The sequence below is a fragment of the Lithobates pipiens genome, unplaced genomic scaffold, assembly GCF_037356315.1.
Source record: "Lithobates pipiens isolate NorthernLeopardFrog02 unplaced genomic scaffold, aLitPip1_a1.2 Scaffold_16, whole genome shotgun sequence".
NCBI classification, from domain to species: Eukaryota; Metazoa; Chordata; class Amphibia; order Anura; family Ranidae; genus Lithobates; species Lithobates pipiens.
In genome coordinates this window covers 582,362,548-582,382,547 of record NW_027507748.1, presented here as the reverse complement: position 1 = coordinate 582,382,547, position 20,000 = coordinate 582,362,548, and the positions used below count along the sequence as shown (strand labels likewise).

Genomic DNA, 20,000 nt, shown 5'->3' with positions numbered 1-20,000 from the left:
TTAAATACACTATGTATGTGTACTTTTTTGCATGTATTTTCCTTTGTGGAGAAAAAAAAATAAATTTCGTAGACCTAACATTACTTGACTTGTTCTTGCACTGCATTTGCACAGAAACCTGTTCTCAGGCAGGCATCGTTCAATGTTTTCTCTTTATATCTATTTTATTAATATTATTTAGGTTTTTCTATTCTTGGAAGGCTTTTAGGAGACAATCTTAGCGGGTTTAATAGAAGTGAGAGACCATAACGTTGATTTAAATATTATCCAGGTGACCACAATAAGTCAAGGTCATAAAACAGTAATGTCAGGACAGTCTTGCTAAAGCGCTGGAGGTGGATTTTATGATCTGCAAATATAATGTGCCGCAGCAGTAAAAGATGCATTTAAAGGTGACTCCAGAAGAGGGAAGGGACATAGCCTGTGCTGCAATCTTTGGATACACACTACTTATGGCTTTGGGTGTTCTTTTTAAGAGAAAACAGTCTCTGCACATGGCAAGGAATAGCCAAGCACAGCAGCAATCCCTACAAAGGAATAAAAGTCTAATACCATGGAGGAAGTGCCATCTCCAGCAGACAGAAAGGTAAGCTGCATGTTTTTTTTTTTTAAATCTACAATGTGGTGTAAACTGTTGATGTTCTTTTGGTAGATGCATGTTGAGTAGGATCCTTGGTTGGTGTGTGGCTCCTAGGCTGGGGCTTTTTAAAGGAGTGAGTGTCTTTTGAGAGTTTTTTGGAGGTGTTTTCGATTTTTTTTTTGTTTGTTGGCCAGTTATATGCCCAGCGGTTGTTTAAAAGAGCATGGTCTAGGTAGACTAGGATTCAACTGTATTGGCTGAGCTAGAGGAGACTATTTTGGTGATCAGGTAGAATCGCTTTGTTTGAAATAACTGGACTCCTGCACACCTTGTCCTGCCTGTATGTGCTTTCATTTGAGCTGGTCACGTCTCCACTCCCTTTGCACCCATTGCTGTGTGCCCTGCCTTCTCTACACCTAGGAGACAGCAATTGAAAGCATCCGAACCATTACAGGTTAAATGCATTTTGCCTAGCTCCTGTCTTGGGGAGACAGTGAAGAAGCTTATGATTGCATGCTAACATCAGATCAAGATGAGATTGAGCCACCTTGCTAAATGATTTGGATATCTGAGAACTGGGAAGGGAGGTGGTGGTGGTGTAGGGAGGTGGGGGGGGGGGGGGGGGGGGTTTGAATAAGGACATCCCTTCTCCTTATTAAGGGATTGTAAATGAAAGAGATGAAAATATATAAATGAATGTGAGGGTTTTTTGAGGAGGGTGCCTTAAGCCCAGGAGATGAGAACGTCTTACAACGGGTGTAGGCTGAGGACTACAAGCTGCATGTAGCAGGAGCATCCTAGAAGGAATATTCCACGTTTACCTTTATTTATTTGGTCTTTTGTTTATGCATTTATTTTATTTTATTTCTATCTTTGCTCCCTCCTTTTTATCTGACAAGGGATTTTGGAAGTCGCAGCTTTTCACCAAGCTGATCCGTGGTTTAGGTAGTTTCATGTTGTTGGGATTGACTGTTTTAACGCGGCAACAAGAAACTGCCTTAATTACGTCAGTTCGTCTTCATCAAGAACAACGATTTCCATTAAATAACAGCAAAGTCTGCGAGTGGCTTCCATCCTCAGAGGGCGACTGATCAGATCCTCTAAGGATGTCAGTACCAGGGAAGGAAGGGAAGGGAGCCAAGGTATCTAGCACTGAGCCCCACAGCCCCCCACATCCCTGCTGTAGGCTCATCTGCTTCTCCTTCGCTATTGTTTCCGGGCAGAATCAGGCTCCTCAGATGATTGTGGCCAGACAAAAGGACTCTTCCTCCACAAATCCTATTAAATTATTTAGTTATTGGCTCTAAACCGGAACACAATGAGACAGCAGCCTTTACTAGCAATGGGAACAGGGGGTCGTATTTACAGATAGTTGTTAAATAGCTAATTTCATGACTTGCTTGACATGCTTGAGGAAGTGGAGGGTTTTATGTAGAAATATAAGATTGCTTAGCATGTGAGCAGGCGTTCACAAGCCTGGGCATCTGTGCTAGTATGGAATTGTATACTGAGTCCACCTTGACTGAAGAAAGGGTCTCCTGTTACCATTTCAGAAACATTCTACTGATATGACCATGTTTTACCAGAAAAAAAAAAACTTAAATTTGACATATGCACTAAAACCGTGAGAGCTATAGACTATTATTTCATTGTAAGCATTAACAAACTTTACAGCTTGGGAAAAAAAACAATGCCTGTTGGTATGCTGCATAGGACCCTTCTGACTTTCATCTTGAGCCTTACGTTTGAACCCTTCCTCTTAAGATCTCATCTTAAGTTATGTTGATTTCAAAAATGCATAATTAAATAAACTTCAAATAAATATATTCTGCTGTGTAAAATTAATTAGAATATTTAATGATATATTTCTGTGTATATATATATATATATATATATATATACACACAGAAATATATATAAATAACATTTCGTTACATTCTATAGTACAACCATATAAAAAAGGAAAGTAAAACAATGAACACACAAAATATCTGATGTCTAAAAATAAACAAAATCCTCTTTAATTTTAAGACAGACTATTGAATACAAACATTAACCCGAGTACTAGTTTAGGCATTTTCTGACTATAGTACAAACACATTTATTAGAAATATATATAATTATTTATATATCTCCGCACATGCACACACATAAACAGTATATATCCATATATCAATGTACGCATATGTGCGTATGCCTGACTGTGCCTCTATTATATATATACTATAGAATAAAGAAATTGATCATTTTTTCTTGTTTGAGTTTTTATACACTCAAATATATATATATATATATATATATATATATATATATATACACACACACGCACACACACACACACACACATATATATAGACTCACACAAGGCAAATGAATACATTTCTATATTCTGTAGGCACAGATAGTAAGACATAGGCACACAACACACATATGTCCAAGGAGCCGAAAACCACACATACCTATGCATGCCCTATGCCGCAATATGTAGCGTTATTGTTTGTAAACATAAACACATACATAGTTTATATTTGGATATAGATCTAAAGTTTCATTCCCACAACACATTTGATTATGGAACTCTGATTGCACCTCTATTATACGTACATCTGAACATCATCTAAAGCTTCTAAAGCTGAATTTATTGATTTCTCTGTTTTGCCCCCTTATCATTCATTGCAGTTACTCCATCATTTCATTTTCTTTCCTTTTTTGACTGATTGGTGGACAGCCCAGAATTCAACAGTTTTCATATGCAGGGCTTCCATTTATGTGGAATAGGTTGTAGAATGCATTCTTTGCGTAGTTCTCTATTGAATAATCCATGACGAAGAAATGACGCTGTGTCCCCAATCTTTTTTTCAATAAGAGACACCTTTCCACATTCTCTCAGTATTCTGGGTTATGGTGTGCAGCAATGTGGACACTGTGGATGCAATAAAAATATTTAGAATTGCTTTAATGTTTCCTCCTAAAATCACCCATTCTTCATATTGCAGTCATTCTCAAACGTGTGAAAGGTCTCAGGGCCTGCAGCCTGCAATTCAGACCATTAGCATTTTTACAGTCTGCAGAGATCCTCCTTAGGCATGTTGTATGATGTTTTGTTTGACCTGAGAACATTGTTGCCTATTTATGAGCACAAATATGTTGTTTCCTTCTTTGTGTAATCTCGTCAGCCTAAGATTTCTTGATTCTCAAATGGCGTGTAGTTATATTGGAATCAATATATATATATATATATATATATATATATATATATATATATATATATATATATATATATATATTATTTATTACTGACGCCCTGTAAAAAAAAAAAAAAAAAGAGTTACAGGCTCCTATTTTCATAAAACATAAACATTGCAGACATACCAGGCAAGTACATACCTTCAAAACACATTTTGACATTAGGCAAGAGGAACACACAAAAGGTTCACGTCATAAAATGAACACATATGATAAGAATCCCTATTAAAAAAAAAAAGTGGCAGTTATTTTCAGACGAGTAAGATCTGAAAATTACAGTCACCTGGCTAAAATTGAGATGTTATCCTCGTTCGTTGGGAATTGAGCCTAAAACACATATAAAGCTAGGGCACACACACACACTCACACACACACACACACACACTTTCTTTTTTACAACAAACACAATTTCTCCTAAGATGGCCATACATTATACAATTCTCCTATTCAATTTCCTTTAGCTTTACCTTCAACTATGTAGTGCAAGGGCCTGCCTGATTGCTTACAAATTGAAAGTGTTTAGGTGTGACCTCATATTATATGGTTATGGCAAATCTAAAGGAAAATTGTACAAGAAAATGGTATAATGTATGGCCAGATTTACATGTGTGTATTCATGTGCATGTCACAAGCACCTAGCTAGAATGTGCATACTCACACAGAATGGGTGTGCATTGTTCAACATGGCACTAAACAGCAGCCAATAAATAAATAAATACGTGGGAAAAAAACACTGTCGAAAACATATAAGAATTTTAACATATTTTACAGTCACTACTAGAACAACCCACGGGTGAACGTCATTTTTTTAGTGCAATTATACAAAAAAGATACAATCTATAAGTTACACACAGATAGATAGATATAGATTTATATATATAGAGGATATATATATTTAACAAATAGTTGGATTTATATATATATATATATATATATATATATATATATATATATATATATATATATATATATATATGTATATATATGTATATATACAGAGAGAGAGAGAGAATATATATGCATCAATTATTTCACACTCTGCATAGCAGTATATGTAAGCTTTACTATGTACATATATATATATGCTGCCTTAAAATGGCGTGCCTAACAAGTATTTTTTTAGGAAAGTGGCTGGCCTGTGGGGGATGGGAGACATGAAGTATAGGCTCAAATAGATATACAAATTAGCTGTATAACTTGAGCATATCATCTTTTTTAGAATAAAAATTACGTATGTAAACTGTTCTTCTTAATAATATTATGCATTCTGAAGAACAATTTACATACATCATTTTTATTCTAAAACGATTATATGCTCAAATAATACAGCTAATTTGTATATCTATTTGAGCCTATACTTCATGACTCCCATCCCCCACAGGCCATCCACTTTGCTATAACATACTTGTTAGGCACGCCATTTTAAGGCAGTATGCATATATGTATTATATTAGTAAAGCTTACTTACACTGCTAAGTAGACATGGGTGTTTGGGATATGGATTGTTCTTCTGATGAAACCTCTGTATTTATTATATCATTTAGAACTGTGCAGGACAACACAGAGATATGCCTGATTCCTCTCTTTTCTCTATTTTCACATGTGACATGTGTAGATATATTGTGTACTTGCTGCCAGTTGTTACAGCTGATTGATTTAGTTGGGCTCAGCCCATTGAGAAATTTTCTCTAGATTTTACATGTTATTAGTCTTGACTGTGACTCATCACTGATTATGTGAAGGATTTCATAATTCTTCAAGCACATACTAACTACAAGGACAATATCAATTCAAGTGCATGGGGCTCCACTTGTGATAGTTGTATTAAACAAAGCAGCAGGATCCCTCCCTGCCAGAGCTGAGTGGGGGAAGACTACAGTCGGAGGGTTAGCTTCAAGAAAAGAGACTTTACAAATAAATTTGAAAGGGAACTTGGGGCCGTTAAGTAAATTGGTCCTAGGCTGTAATTGCAGTGAGGAATTTTTAGTACACCGGTCTCAACACCACTAAAATTAGTCTGGAATCCAAAGTCATTTCACAAGAAAATTCCCTCTAGGGGACTTGAGCCTTTTACAGAAGCAGGTAGAGGCACTTTATGGCTGTAGTATTATCTCAAAGTCTTCTGTGGTCTTTTTTCTTTGATAGTTGATGTCCTGTGTACTTCCTAACCCCACACACACACAAACAGTATATTCTCTGTCTGTTGGGAAGCCAGCACCAATAATGTCATTGTACTCATCTTCCTATGTACTTTCTCACATATACGTGCCATTCACTTCTCACACTAGGGTATGGTGCTTGCCAGGCATCAATGCTCGGGCCGTTTCCTTGCTAGGAAACACTTTTAAGTCCATCCATATGCTGGTTTGTTAAAATATAAATGCTTGGGTGGCGTATGTAAGAGCTGTGTTCCTGTATACAGTCTATGCCTAAAAGCAAGATACATGGACATTGTTTAGATGTCTATAGTGCCTTGAAGCTCATGGGTCATATAATAATAAATGGCTTTCAGTTCTCCGTTTTATGACAGGATAAGCACAAGATCAGTAAATATATATCTTGCTGTATACCAGTATATATATTGGTTACAGCAAAACCGTTGTTAGATCACTTTAGATCAGAACACTGATATCTGATAAATGATATCCAGATTATTGTAGATCACATCTATTCCTCTAAGGCCACTATAGTTTGCACGTAAACCCCACTATAGCTAGATCACTATGGATCATGTTCATATTAGCATATGACTAGATCACTATAGACTATATTGCACCATAGTAAACCTATTTACATCACTCTAGATTATAGTCAGGCCCCAAGATATTATATAAAGATCACAGACGTGATCTTTAGTGGCAAATTAGATTACTTGTGTATGTCGAACTATTTGTCTTTTGATCGATCTTGCTCCCTTTCTTTTTATCTATCTATCTATCTATCTATCTATCTATCTATCTATCTATCTATCTATCTAGTATACCCCTTTATCTGGTTCCCTTTCTTCTCCAATTTCTTCTTCTTCTCTCTCTCCCTCTCTCCCCCTTTCATTCTGTATCTATATTTTCCTCCCTTCCTTTCTTTCTGGCATTATCTATGTGTATATGTATCTACCTATATATTTATTGATCTTTCCATTTTTTTTCTTTTTCCTTACCTCTCTTCCCCACCTCCTATTCATATCCTCTGTCTATCTATCTATCTCTCTTTTTCTTTCTCCCTCTCTTTTTTTCATACACGTACTCTCTCTTCCTTTCTCTTTTTCTCTTTCATCTATCTTTTCCTCTAGTTAACTCTTTTTCTTCTCTCGCTCTCTCTTTTCATATCTATCTACCTACGTATGTATGTATGTATGTATGTATGTATGTATCTATGTATCTATCTATCTATCTATCTATCTATCTATCTATCTATCTATCTATCTATCTATCTCTCTATCTATCTATCTATCTATCTATCTATCTATCTATCTGTCTGTCGTCAGTATCATCTATATTTTCTTCTCGTTAACTCTTTTTCATCTATCTATCTATCTATCTATCTATATCTATCTATCTCCCTTTCTCTCTCCCTCTCTTTTTCATACACGCACAGAGTCACTCTTTCTCTTTTATCTCCTTCTTTTTCTCTTTCATCTATCTTTTCCCTCCTTAACTCTTTTTTTCTTCTCTCTTATCTATCTATCTATCTATCTATCTATCTATCTATCTATCTATCTATCTATCTATCTATCTATCTATCTATCTATCCTCTATAAAAAATCATCTATCTACAGTAGTCTCCCATCTAACTGTCTTTCTATCTCGCCCTCCAGTGTTTTAAAGTTTAGGTACAGTTAATACACATTGCTGTAATAATTTCTTGGCCTGCTTACATTAAGCAAGAGAAATAAAAATCACACACAACACAGAGTAAGCAAAAGCCACATTAATATGTCGGACAGAGTAAACAAGTAACAAGTAGTAGAATAAATGAAGCTATGACAGAAGAGTAGACTGGCAGACAACACAAGGACAGGACATTTGCCACAGTGCTGGGACAACTAATTACCTTGGTTATGCTGAGCGGGCAATGCGTCCGGACTGTGCTAAGTGTTGAGCTGATATACCTATTTGTTTAAAATATTGCTCTAAATATCCAAATTATGTCCAAAAATACAGATAAAAAAGAAAAATGTTTATGTATTAAACCGAACTTGACGGTGTTTATTGAACCATACCATGGAGACAGCCAAGCCACAAAATGGGTGTTTGGAGAGCGCATTTGTCTGTCTGTCAAGTATGGCGTGAATGTGTCTGCTGCATGCAGACCAACAGCCGATGATGGATAAACCAGATCACTCACAGTCCTTTGGAAATCCCAGGGACAAAGGGTGCTAGGGCTCCCATTAACAGGATATTATATTGAGGTGACTCTTTTCTCTCCCCACCCCATCTGCAATTTTCAGTGCTTCCCCGTGTAAACTCATAAAACCTGCAATGGGGAGGGAAAGGGGGCCTTCACTTGAATGAGTTTGCTTTTTATTCCTCCAGGCCTATGTCTTCAGGACTGTCTTGGGTATTTTTTTTTCTTACTCTCCAAGATGCTTGAGCCATCCTTCAATTCCCACAGCGCTTCTTTTCATTTTTTTCTCCCCCAAAAACTAGCCTGCTCTGAAACCAGCTCTGAGGAATCAGTGAGAAATATACATACTGTATACATCATAGATTTGCTAAGGAAATAGATGTATAAAACCTTCCCTGGATGTTATTTATAGGGGCAAGTCAGAGAGGGAGTGAGTATGTACCATTTTTAACATGACAGTAGCATTTCAACATACATAGACTGAGGGAGAAAGTTGCAATAAAATTTCAGGGGATCCCACATGGTAATAGGAGAGTCATCAAATTTCCAGTGCAGTTGTTTTTTTTTCTGCTGTGAAAGAAACCTGTATATGGCAAGTGAACTCAATAGCCAGCACAGACCTAGGGAAAAGACAACTGGACGTCTTGCTGTTCTTTGTAGGCCTGTTAGAAATCACGATTGGATATTGCATGTATGCAAAGCAGCGTTGAGAATACCGTACAATGGATATATCCTTTAAGGAAAATTTCTGCAACCATCAGATCCTGCCTTGAGAAATGCAAGATGAACATTCAGGTAATGTGATTCATGTTCTCTATTATAAAGATGTCTGTGTTTGGTAACATAGAACCTGTTTTCTCTATGTAGCTATGCATTGCAAAATTGTTTGATTTTTTGATTTGTTTTGTTTCTTGGATAATGCTTATAAATGGTTGTCTGCACTATTTAATCACGACAACATGTGAACATTCTGCATATTACTGTGCCAAGAGTTGTGCGAATAACAGTGCTATATATTGCTGGATTATTTAAAATGCTTCTGGTGTAACATCCATTGTATTGATGGGAGATTATTGCACTGTTTATTTTGTGTTGGTTTGGGGGAATATGGTATGCAGTGTGTTGTTTTAAAAAAAAAAATATTGTCTGTGTTTTAAAATGCATTAGTGTATTAATAGGTCGCATGCTTTCACTTGTAAGTACACAAGTGTGTGATATTAATAATGTTTTCAGCCCTGTTTGCATGTGTGCAGAAGTGTTGTTGTGTATCCTGTAATAAGGACAAATAATAGGGATACAATTTGCACCGATGATATAGAATGCTAAGCTAAGAGATGGAAAGACATGACTGCTGGTTTAAAAAAAGTATTATTGAGATGATTTTTATTCTTGGTGTAAATGCACACATAAAACAGAGAGGATACTGTGCAGTTACGAGGCTGAGTAATGAGTGGTAATATATTCCTTACTTCATACTGCTCTTTATTTGCAACTTAACGAAGCTCCAATAATGCTTGCCATGGCAGAGCTCAGGAAAAGATGCTGCTTATTTTTGGTGTTACACAGTGGGAATCGTATGAATTAATAACAGCATTTGTTGTAGCGAATCAGCTGCTTGCCTTTATGTGCTATCTGTATGGGTTTTGATGGCTTTGGATTGCCAGGGCAAGCATTAAATATACATTTGATTATGTCTGTACAAATGTTTTATCTGCTCTTTAAGGTGATTTTATTTTTCTTTGTGGCATGCGTTTGGGGGGGGGGGCTTCCTCTGTGGAAATGCAAATCTTCCAGATCTCAGTCTCTTCCCCATTATCTATGCCTACTTTGCTTCCAGATTTCAGTCTCTTCCCCATTATCTATGCCTACTTTGCTTCCTGTGTGCTGAGAAGATCTATCAAATGACTATAGCTGGATATAACAGGGCATAGCATATAGCACCCCTCGATAACGGATCTCTATTAGAGCATGATAGAGAATCCTTCATTATTTACTGCAGCTCTGAATTACCAGTGCAACAGTAAAAATGAGATTTATCAGCCATAAATGGACCCCTTATGTCCATCATTTGTAGGAATAAAATAAAGTATTTCCAATGTAAAGGAAAGCACTCGATAGATGCCCACTTGTGTGTATTTGCTGCCCTTGCCGGGGTTCCTCAGCTCAGTGTAAAGGAATTCCTATACACAATGAAAAGGGGCTATTTATTGACAGGACCGGTGGCACTGGAAGTAGTTCCAGGACATAATTCTTATGAAAATCTTTGCACTTTGTCTTCTTTCCCCCCCAGAAAATGAATGGGGGAACTTGCTATAAGTTTTGTTTTTCTTTTTTTTTTTTTTTTTTTACAGTTGAAATCCAACCTTACAGTTTTTTTTTTTTTAATGAACGACACGTTTATGAACAATCGAATGAGCCTCGTAAATTTTTTATTGAAGGACATAAAAACATCCAAGGCTCACCAGACGAATAGAGACATCCACTGAAAGATGGGAGTAGCTTAACAGTTTTTATTCTGTTTAACTGTGTCTGTGTGAGTTGCCTTTCCCCCTTCTTCAACTCCTGAGGCTTCCACTTGCTTGATTTTCAATGGCTGCTGGTTGGTGAAGAATTATAACAACTGATACATTGCATTTTAGAAGAGGGCAGCCTGTTAAAAGAAATAAGACAGCATTGTAAAAAAAATAAAAAAATTAAAAAAAGAATAAGAAGTGAAAGGGATACACTGTGAACTGAGTTTATTCCAGTATAAATAGCAGGAAGCAGAATCTTCCTAAATGAAATGCAGAAATCATAATGTATTTCTAATGAAAAGCTATGTCTTGGACTGCACTATATATCCATGCTAGTATTCTGGCAGCATTACAGAGAAGAGACAGAGATGGATTGCGTCAAGAAATAGTCCCCTTCCGTCATTCTCACGTTCCTTGCACTGACATGCTGTACCCAACTTTCTTCCCAGTCCCTGTAAAAAGTGGAGATATGCATGAGTCCTTAATGAGCTCCAGCAGGTCCACTCCTTCATTTTTTTTTTCACATATTTTTTTTTTTTTTTTAAATGAAAACCAGACCGTCCAGTATTAAGGAATAGAGGCAATGGGACCTGCGCATTGATCTACACTGTATTTTTTTTTTTTTTTTGTAAATACAATCACGTGGGAGACGAGAGCCAATGACAAGCATGAGAGGCTGAAAAAATAATTACCTGCCCTGATTGTTCTATGAGCAGATAAAAAGTACACATACAGTTCATACAATAATCTTATGAATGTAAAAGAAGGGGGAAACAATGTCTGCGTCTGGTCCCATCAGCAACTATTATGTGGACTCTCTGATCAGCCATGAGACAGAAGACCTCTTGGCATCTAGGTTCCCTACCACTGGGGCTCACCCAGCAGCTGCACGACCGACAGGATTAGTGCCGGACTGTGGAGATTTTCCTTCGTGCAGTTTTGCCCCGAAGCCTGCAGTTTTTACCACCTCGTGGGGTCCTGTGCACTCCCAGTCTTCAGTGGTCTACCATCCTTACAGCCACCACCAGCCACACTTGGGCACAGACGCCAGGTATATGCGCACTTGGCTGGAGCCCATCTCAGGGACCGTGTCCTTCCCAAGCTTTGCAGCGAGCAGCAGGCACTACGGGCTCAAGCCTGACGCCTTCCCCAGCAGAAGGGAGTGTGGCCCCAACGATGGCCGCAGCTATCCGGATTACATATATGGCTCCCCCGGAGATCTCAGAGACAGGCCACCTCTGCACACCATCCCTTCCCCGGAATCTGAGGCCATCCTTTCCAGCAAACACAAAGAAGACAAGTCTGAATTGGACCCCAGTAAGTTAAAGAGTCATTCTTGTTTACAACCGGACAGAGAGAGGGGGGGAGGAGGAGGAATTATAGCATGTACTAGAGTCCTCCATAAAATGAAATTACCTCCTTAGCAGGGCCCTGCCCTAAAAAAAAAAAAAAATACACAGCCTGCAGGAAGACCTGGCTGAATGGGAGAATAAAAAGAAATAGGAAGGGATCTGATAGAGCAAAGGGAGCATGGGTGCACTGCCTGGGAGACATTTCTTTTCCCATACACAATGTGACACCCAGGACACATTTCACACGTACATATCCCCGGTAATATCTCTGGATGGACACAGCAGCACTGCAGCTAAATCCAGTCCTAGGGACCGATGCAGATCCAGCAACACCTAACCCTAATGCATCAACCTGCCTTGGCTGCTAAAAAAAACATCCTTTATTATTTTACATGCATGTGTACAAGCTGGAGTCCAGTTTCCTAAAAGCAGGATCCCAGCAGATTAAATTCTAAAAGGGAACAAAACAAAAAAAAGTCCTTGCAGGCACTGAGCTGCGTGGGACAATTGGGCATTTGAACAGACACATATTAGCTGTGGTTTTATGGCTCTGACCAGAGGAGATCAGGTTCACACAGGAAACTTCCTTGTGTCATCCTAAAAAAAAAAAAGTTAAACCTTCCTGGTCCCACAGTTAGGCTGGCCATACATTATACAATGTTATTATTCATTTTCCTTTAGATTTACCATCATATATGTAGTGCAAGGGAAGTTAAACCTTCCTGGTCCCACAGTTAGGCTGGCCATACATTATACAATATTAGTATTCAATTTCTTTTAGATTTACCATCATATATGTAGTGCAAGGGAGTTTAAACCTTCCTGATCCCACAGTTAGGCTGGACATACATTGTACAATGTTATTATCCAATTTCCTTTAGATTTACCATCATATATGTAGTGCAAGGGAAGTTAAACCTCCCTGCTCCCACAGTTAGGCTGGCCATACATTATACAATGTTATTATCCAATTTCCTTTAGATTTACCATCATATATGTAGTGCAAGGGAAGTTAAACCTCCCTGCTCCCACAGTTAGGCTGGCCATACATTATACAATGTTATTATCCAATTTCCTTTAGATTTACCATCATATATGCAGTAGAAGGGAAGTTAAACCTTCCTGGTCCCACATTTAGGTTGGCCATATATTATACAATATTATTATTCAATTTATTTTAGCTTTACAATCATATATGTAGTGCAGGGGAAGTTAAATATCCCTGGCCCCACACATTATACAATATTCTTATTCCAGTTCCCTTAGATTTACCTTTAATTGTGTAGTGCAAGGGAAGTTAAACCTTCCTGGTCCCACAGTTAGGCTTATCATACATTATACAATTTTATTGTTCTATTTCCTTTATATTCCTTTATATTTATCTTCAACTATGTAGTGCAAGGGCCTGCCTAATTACATACAAATTAAAATAATTTAGGTGTTGCCTCATATTATATGGTATTGGGAAAAAGTGTATAATGTGTAGCCAGCTTTAGGCTGACCATACATTACACAGTGTTCTTATTTAATTTCCTTCAACTATGTAGTGCAAGGGCCTGCCTTATTACATACAAATTGAAAGAATTTAGGTTTTACCTAATATTATATGGTTTTGGTAAAAAATGTACAAGTAAATTCTATAATGTGCAGCCACCTTTAGGCTGGCCATACATTATACCATGTTCTTGTTCTATTTCCATCACCTATGTAGTGCAAGGGCCTGCCTGAATACATACACATTGAAAGAATTTAGGTTTTACCTTATATTATATGGTTTTGTTAAAAATGTACAAGTAAAGTGTATAATGTGTAGCCAGGCTGGTCATACATTATACCATGTTCTTGTTCTATTTCCATCACCTATGTAGTGCAAGGGCCTGCCTGAATACATACACATTGAAAGAATTTAGGTTTTACCTTATATTATATGGTTTTGTTAAAAATGTACAAGTAAAGTGTATAATGTGTAGCCAGGCTGGTCATACATTATACAATAATCTTGTTCTATTTCCTTTAGATTTACCTTCAAATACGTAGTACAAGGGCCTGCCTGATTGCATACAAATTGAAAGTGTTAAGGCTTGACCCAATATTATATGGTTTTGGTAAATCTAAATGAAAATTGTACAATGTATGGCCAGCCTTAGGTTTAATAGACCCCCCAGTACCATTGATCTATCATCAATGTGCCGATAACACAGCCCATTCACTCCACCAGACACCTGGCAGTCACACATTTTATTAGCAATGTTATAAACTCCTTTGCTATAAAACTTCAGATTATACAGGCACAATACATGATGTATAATTATACTAAGCAGTACACATACACACAAGCCTGTACCCTTGCTGATGGATTTATTGCTGCATTAAAATAATTTTCACTTTAAGAGAATATTTCAGCAACTTAACAAGACATTTAAGAGATCTGCTAAAGTGGGGAGTTAAAAAAACAAAACAAAACAAAAAAAAAAAAACACTTAAGATATCTTAGCAATCACATAATTGAAGTGATATATTTATATCCGGGTATGCTAGAATTATATAGTGTTTATAAATAAGGTGGATTAAAGATGTATATTTAATAAAGGCACATTATATTAATAAACAGCTCATCAAACAGTAGTCAAATACAATGGAATTTAAAAAAAAATATGAAAAGAAAGAAGAGCTATAATTATTTATTTTAAGGCTGATTGGGTTAAAAGTCTTTAGAGGAAACAGGACTTGCTCCAGACTTTTATGGCCTTGAAAGAACACACAGTGTATTTTTATTATAGCTGGCTTACAATGGCTTCTGCTACTCATGTGCTAAATACCTTTAAGTGCCCACATCAATTTTAGCCACGAGAAACGTCTACACACACACAAGAAAAGTCTTCTACTTACACATTCATTAAATAAATCAGTCCCCTGTAAGATCGGTGTTTGTAAAATGAAGGGATTAAAAGATGTTACATGATTTCTTCATAAAACAGCCCTAGTTAAGAGGAAAAAAAAAAATCTAATATTAAGGACAATATGCTTCTTAAAAATAATTATTATTTTTTTTTCTTTGCAGATAACCCAGTGGCAAATTGGATTCATGCTCGCTCCACGAGGAAGAAAAGGTGTCCTTATACAAAGTACCAGACTTTGGAACTAGAAAAGGAGTTTTTATTTAATATGTACCTAACCAGGGACCGGCGTTATGAAGTCGCCAGGGTTCTGAATCTTACTGAACGCCAGGTTAAAATATGGTTTCAAAACAGAAGGATGAAAATGAAGAAAATGAACAAGGAAAAAACCGACAAAGACCAGTCCTAGACTCTTCCTTAACACATCCTCTTATCAATAACCTCGTTATAACAGATATGTGAAGAAAACATTTTGGTTTCCCGTGGGCTCAAGCATTATCTAATAATAATACAAAAAAAAAAATAGACTTCTATTGACTATGAATGTGGACATCGGTGTTTAGAATAGATAATAAACACACACGCATTGTAAGAGCACATGCTTTTATAAAATGCAAATAAAAAAAAAATGTTTCTCTTCTCTGTCTATAAAGGAAAAAATAACAAAAAACAAGAAAGTACTTGAATATTTTTTTTAGTATTTTATTTTGTAACTTATACTTATCCAGTGTTAATTTTTATTTGAAGAAGTTTGTGAGTGCATATTTTGTATAATTCAAATCGGAATCTACCAGTATGTTTTGTTATAGTATTGAAAGTCTCTTGAATGTATATATTTATGTATTTTATTCTTGTCACAAAGAAATGTTCAGTATTGTTCTGTTATGCCTGTAGAGCAGCTCTATGTAAATATAGAAGAGTGCACTATAAAGCTTTTTTTTTTTGTGTTTTTTGTGGCTGTATAAAAACAAAGTATAAAAGGGAGAACAGATCCATGGGCCAAGACCGGTACTAGCACAAAGAAAGGAGGTGCAATTTCATCTATATCAAATACATTTCATTAATTTGTGATCAATACTTACCAGTAGACAAGGTCTTCCACAGAGCTCGGATTCTTCTTTATTAGTCTGCTCATTCCTGTTAGTTACTAAGCATTTTATATATATATATTTTTTTTAATTTCTTTTTTTTAAGTGAGTGTATTACAGCGGAAAGCTTGTGAGAAAAAATGTCTCCCATACCCAGGAATGGCGCTAAATGCAGCCCTGAAAACATGATTTTAGAATAAAGCTGTATTTGTTTCATTTGCATCTGACTCCCAAGTTAGAATACATGACATGATTATTTATGGTCTCAGTCAAGAGAAATGTCAGGTTTGGACAATAATAGAGGGCCGCATTCCTAATTTAAGCTGCTTCCTGCTAGGGCTGCCTTGAGACTCCAGATTATTCCTTTTTTTTTTATGGTAGGGTATTTTACACATATATTTTTGTTTAGTGGTGGATCTAAAATGTATTAATGCGACTTACTGGACTGAAGAGAAAGCGACTTGAAAAAGATCTACCTTTTTTTTTTTTACAGCATTTGTAAAGATCTCGTGAGGTTTTATTGATGTGTGAAAAGCTACTGGAGTAATATAGTTAAATATTTTATAGGTAGGAGGCTGCCTGGAGGAAATGCACAAGTAGGCCAGCTCCAGAATCCTCCTAATGGCGGACTGGGAGGACTGTACAAGCAGCACCAGCAGTGTTTGAACAGAAAACCTCACATGACCATTTTTGATATGGTTTCAACGCAATTTTTTTATTCCATGTGTACAGATTGACTTCTACTGCACAAATAATAATAATATTAATAAACATTTGGACAATGAACACATTTTGATATTTATAAAATAATCAGATTTATTATGCTCCATGATGTCATGTCAATTGATCTCCCTGTTCTTTTTTTAAGTCATAAAACAAGAATAATAAAAAAAAAAAGATTAGTGTTTTTTATTTTATTTTTATTTTTTTTAGTGAGAGAATAACATGGAAGAATGTTGAAGCAAGCTGTAGAATGTTGCAATAGAGAGCTCTCAGCCTTCCATTCTTGAATTGGTTGTCCAAGATCAAGAAGGGCCCCCGATCCGCATTATTATCATTCAAATATATCTCCTGCCAAGGACAGATTTAGTGATCTTAGCAACCTTAGGATGCATAGCCGTTTCAACAAGCCAGCTCCCCTGTTTCTCTCAGTGGGCTCCTTAGAATATGAATACATCCACTGACTATAGTTGGGGTGTTTGTGTGGTGGGGAGAAGCTATTTGCTGAAAAAGAAGTTGCTGTTTTAAATTCATACCAAAAAAAAAATACACATCATATTGCAAAAGTTTACACATAAACAGGTCTGGTGCAGACTTCCCACATCTCCAAGGTTTGGCTGAAAGATGTGATCTAAGATGTCATTGTCACTTTGACAATTGATCAATCAGTTTAATGTCCCATGATGGGAAGTTTGTCTTTCAAAAGGAGAAAGAAGAGAATAAAGGAAGAGATAGAGAGGGACAAAGGCAGAGAGATCAAGTACATCTTTGCATGTTACATTTTACACACCGTGTTTTTTTATGTTGTTGTTTTTTTTGTTTGTTTGTTTTTTTTTGTTTTTTGCTGTACATTTGGGTAGGATTGCTACAATTTAAGGACTTTTTAGTGGTTTGTGGCACATATGTCGTCTTTCCGGATGGTGTCATATAATCCAGGCTTTTGTGAGTGAGATAAAAAGGACAGGATGGTGCTGTTTTAGGGCAGGCACTAGGTATACTTCCGCAGAGAAAGCCAGGCTTTACAACCTTATATGTCTCACTGCTGTTTGTGTTGAATGGAGGTGAACAAAACAAGAGCCCAGAGCTGGCTAGACGTCTGGCATTAATTGTTTTATGGTTTAAATAAGGAGCATACTCTGCTCTTTGAAACTGGATTATTGGAATGTTTTGTCTACCAGCAACAAACAGCCGACTTCAGTGTAAATGAAAAATGTTTCAAACTGATAAACACCAAAAAAAAAACAGTGAAAGTAGCAATGAGAGGTCTGCAACACATATTCTGCCCAAAATACGATCCTTTCAACAAATAATGAAGAGTGTATTACGCCATACTTTGCTACTCATACGTTACTCATTCTACTATGGATACAACTACACGTCCTACTAAATTTGTGATGGGCCTACTCTTTCTGCTGCATCGCTACTTGAGTACCTCGATAGATACTGTACAGTAGATAGATACTATATATATATATATATATATATATATATATATATATATATATAGATAGATAGATAGATAGATAGATAGATAGATAGATAGATAGAAGAATAGATAGATAGATGGATAGATAGATAGATAGATAGATAGATAGATAGATAGATAGATAGATAGATAGATAACTGCATACAAGGAATTTAATTCAATCAACAACATGGAAAATAAAAGAAAATAAATACCAATATCCAAATTAATGTGTAAATAAATCGATGGATAGATAGATAGATAGATAGATAGATAGATAGATAGATAGATAACTATACTATACCTCACCATACCTCCCTCACTCTTACATAAATACAGATACATGCCCATCTAATTAGTGATGGATCTACTTTATCTGCTGAACCTTTCCTTGATTACACAAGGAATTACAACCAATCAACAGCATAAACAATTAAATAGCAAAATCCAAATAAATGGGAACATAGATAGATAGATCGATAGATAGATAGACAGACAGGTAGATAGATAGATAGATAGAATGAAGACTGTACCATATTTCACCATAGTTGCCTCAATACAAATACATGCCCTTCTGAATTAGTGATGAGTCTACTTTATCTATAGAACCTTTTCTTGAGTATGCAAGGAATTACATTCATCAACAGCATGGAAAATTAAACAGCAACATCCAAATGAATGTGAAAATAGATAGATAGGTAGATAGATACTTTTTTGAGTACTTACACACATACCAAGTATGCATACAGATAGAAATAAAAATATGAAACATTATCTTGTATGTGTTTTGTCACAAACAGACATTCAGATTTTTTTAATGAAGCATATCCAATGATATTAATTACACAGATAGGCTTAAATCACACACATGCTACAATGTGATACTAGAGGAAACAGGTGTTCTGCTGTGTATTTACAGATATGTTTTAGTCATTTTACAAATGAACAATCAAAACAGAAGAGATGTGAATTCATATTTCTTGAGCTATCAAGAGTCTTGTGACTCCTTACAATAATACAATAGTATATATATATATATATATATATATATATATATATATATATATATATATATATATATATATATATATATATATATATATATATATATATATATATATATATATATATATATATATATATATATATATGTACATTTACACCACAAACACACACACATATGTATTTATGTATTTTTTTATACTATTATATATAGGTATCTTTTTGCACTCTGTGAATGTATAAATACACAATAAAATGACTTGTGTTCAGGATATTACAACAATATTTTACATGTCTTCTATAAATGATGCATAATACTACTGTGGTGTTTGTTATATACCACATATATAATAGCATAGGCACACACATATGCAAATTGGGGTTGATAAACATGGCTTGGTTGGCTACTTGTTACTAAAGGAGGTGAGAATTTTAGTAGAATAAATTCATGTCCAGATGAAATAAATAAACATGAATGTGTTCCTGGTTGGCTAATTTAAGTGAATACATAATTTAGGTGACTATTAAGTGAACAGTTTATTGTGTGAACATTCACAACTCCCTTAACAAAGTATCTTCATTCTGTTTACTAGTCTAGTGAATACAGTGATTTTTTTCACTGTTTTTATCCAATCATGTGCAAGCAAACACTGAGTTTTTACTCCTCCTTGCATGACTGGCTATTTAAAGTGAAAGTGACTATTCACCAAGCAAAGTAAACATCCTTTATTCATTTAAATTAACTCCAGTATATACTGTGATGTACAAGGAACTAAATAACATAAGATGTCTA

At 35.8% G+C, this 20,000-nt stretch overlaps 3 protein-coding genes and 1 long non-coding RNA gene across 6 annotated transcripts in view; 3 read left to right on the top strand and 1 right to left on the bottom strand.

The window, feature by feature from the left end:
- The window catches only part of HOXC10 (homeobox C10), a 9,015-nt gene extending 8,937 nt beyond the window's left edge, over positions 1–78 (top strand). The window contains exon 2 of the mRNA XM_077483804.1: positions 1–78. This exon is cut by the window's left edge and continues 980 nt beyond it. The gene's annotated coding sequence lies outside the window, so the exon portion shown is untranslated.
- Positions 79–361: 283 nt separating this feature from the next.
- The window catches only part of LOC143983756 (homeobox protein Hox-C4-like), a 185,855-nt gene continuing 166,216 nt past the window's right edge, over positions 362–20,000 (top strand). Inside the window, exon 1 of one of the 3 annotated variants that reach the window (XR_013274661.1) lies at positions 362–586. The gene's annotated coding sequence lies outside the window, so the exon portion shown is untranslated. Of the gene's footprint in view, positions 587–8,174; positions 8,966–20,000 lie in introns of those variants that run through there. The other 2 variants (XR_013274669.1, XR_013274662.1) reach the window with 2 other exon arrangements.
- Positions 10,583–16,369, bottom strand: LOC143983762 (uncharacterized). Its single transcript, XR_013274676.1, has 2 exons — positions 16,015–16,369; positions 10,583–10,820 (listed from the first exon to the last, which is right to left on the bottom strand). It is a non-coding gene; the product is annotated as an uncharacterized LOC143983762 (long non-coding RNA).
- On the top strand, positions 11,361–15,863 carry HOXC9 (homeobox C9). The gene is made up of 2 exons (XM_077483808.1): positions 11,361–12,000; positions 15,097–15,863. Exons 1-2 carry the CDS (start codon positions 11,460–11,462, stop codon positions 15,339–15,341), a joined length of 786 nt encoding a protein of 261 aa, XP_077339934.1. The 5' UTR covers positions 11,361–11,459; the 3' UTR covers positions 15,342–15,863.

Excerpts from the sequence above, each read along its gene's own strand:
- HOXC9 (XM_077483808.1), top strand. The coding sequence starts at position 11,460 with ATGTCTGCGTCTGGTCCCATCAGCAACTATTATGTGGACTCTCTGATC. Across the intron at positions 12,001-15,096 it reads CAAGTCTGAATTGGACCCCA|ATAACCCAGTGGCAAATTGG; the intron begins GTAAGTTAAAGA and ends TTTTCTTTGCAG.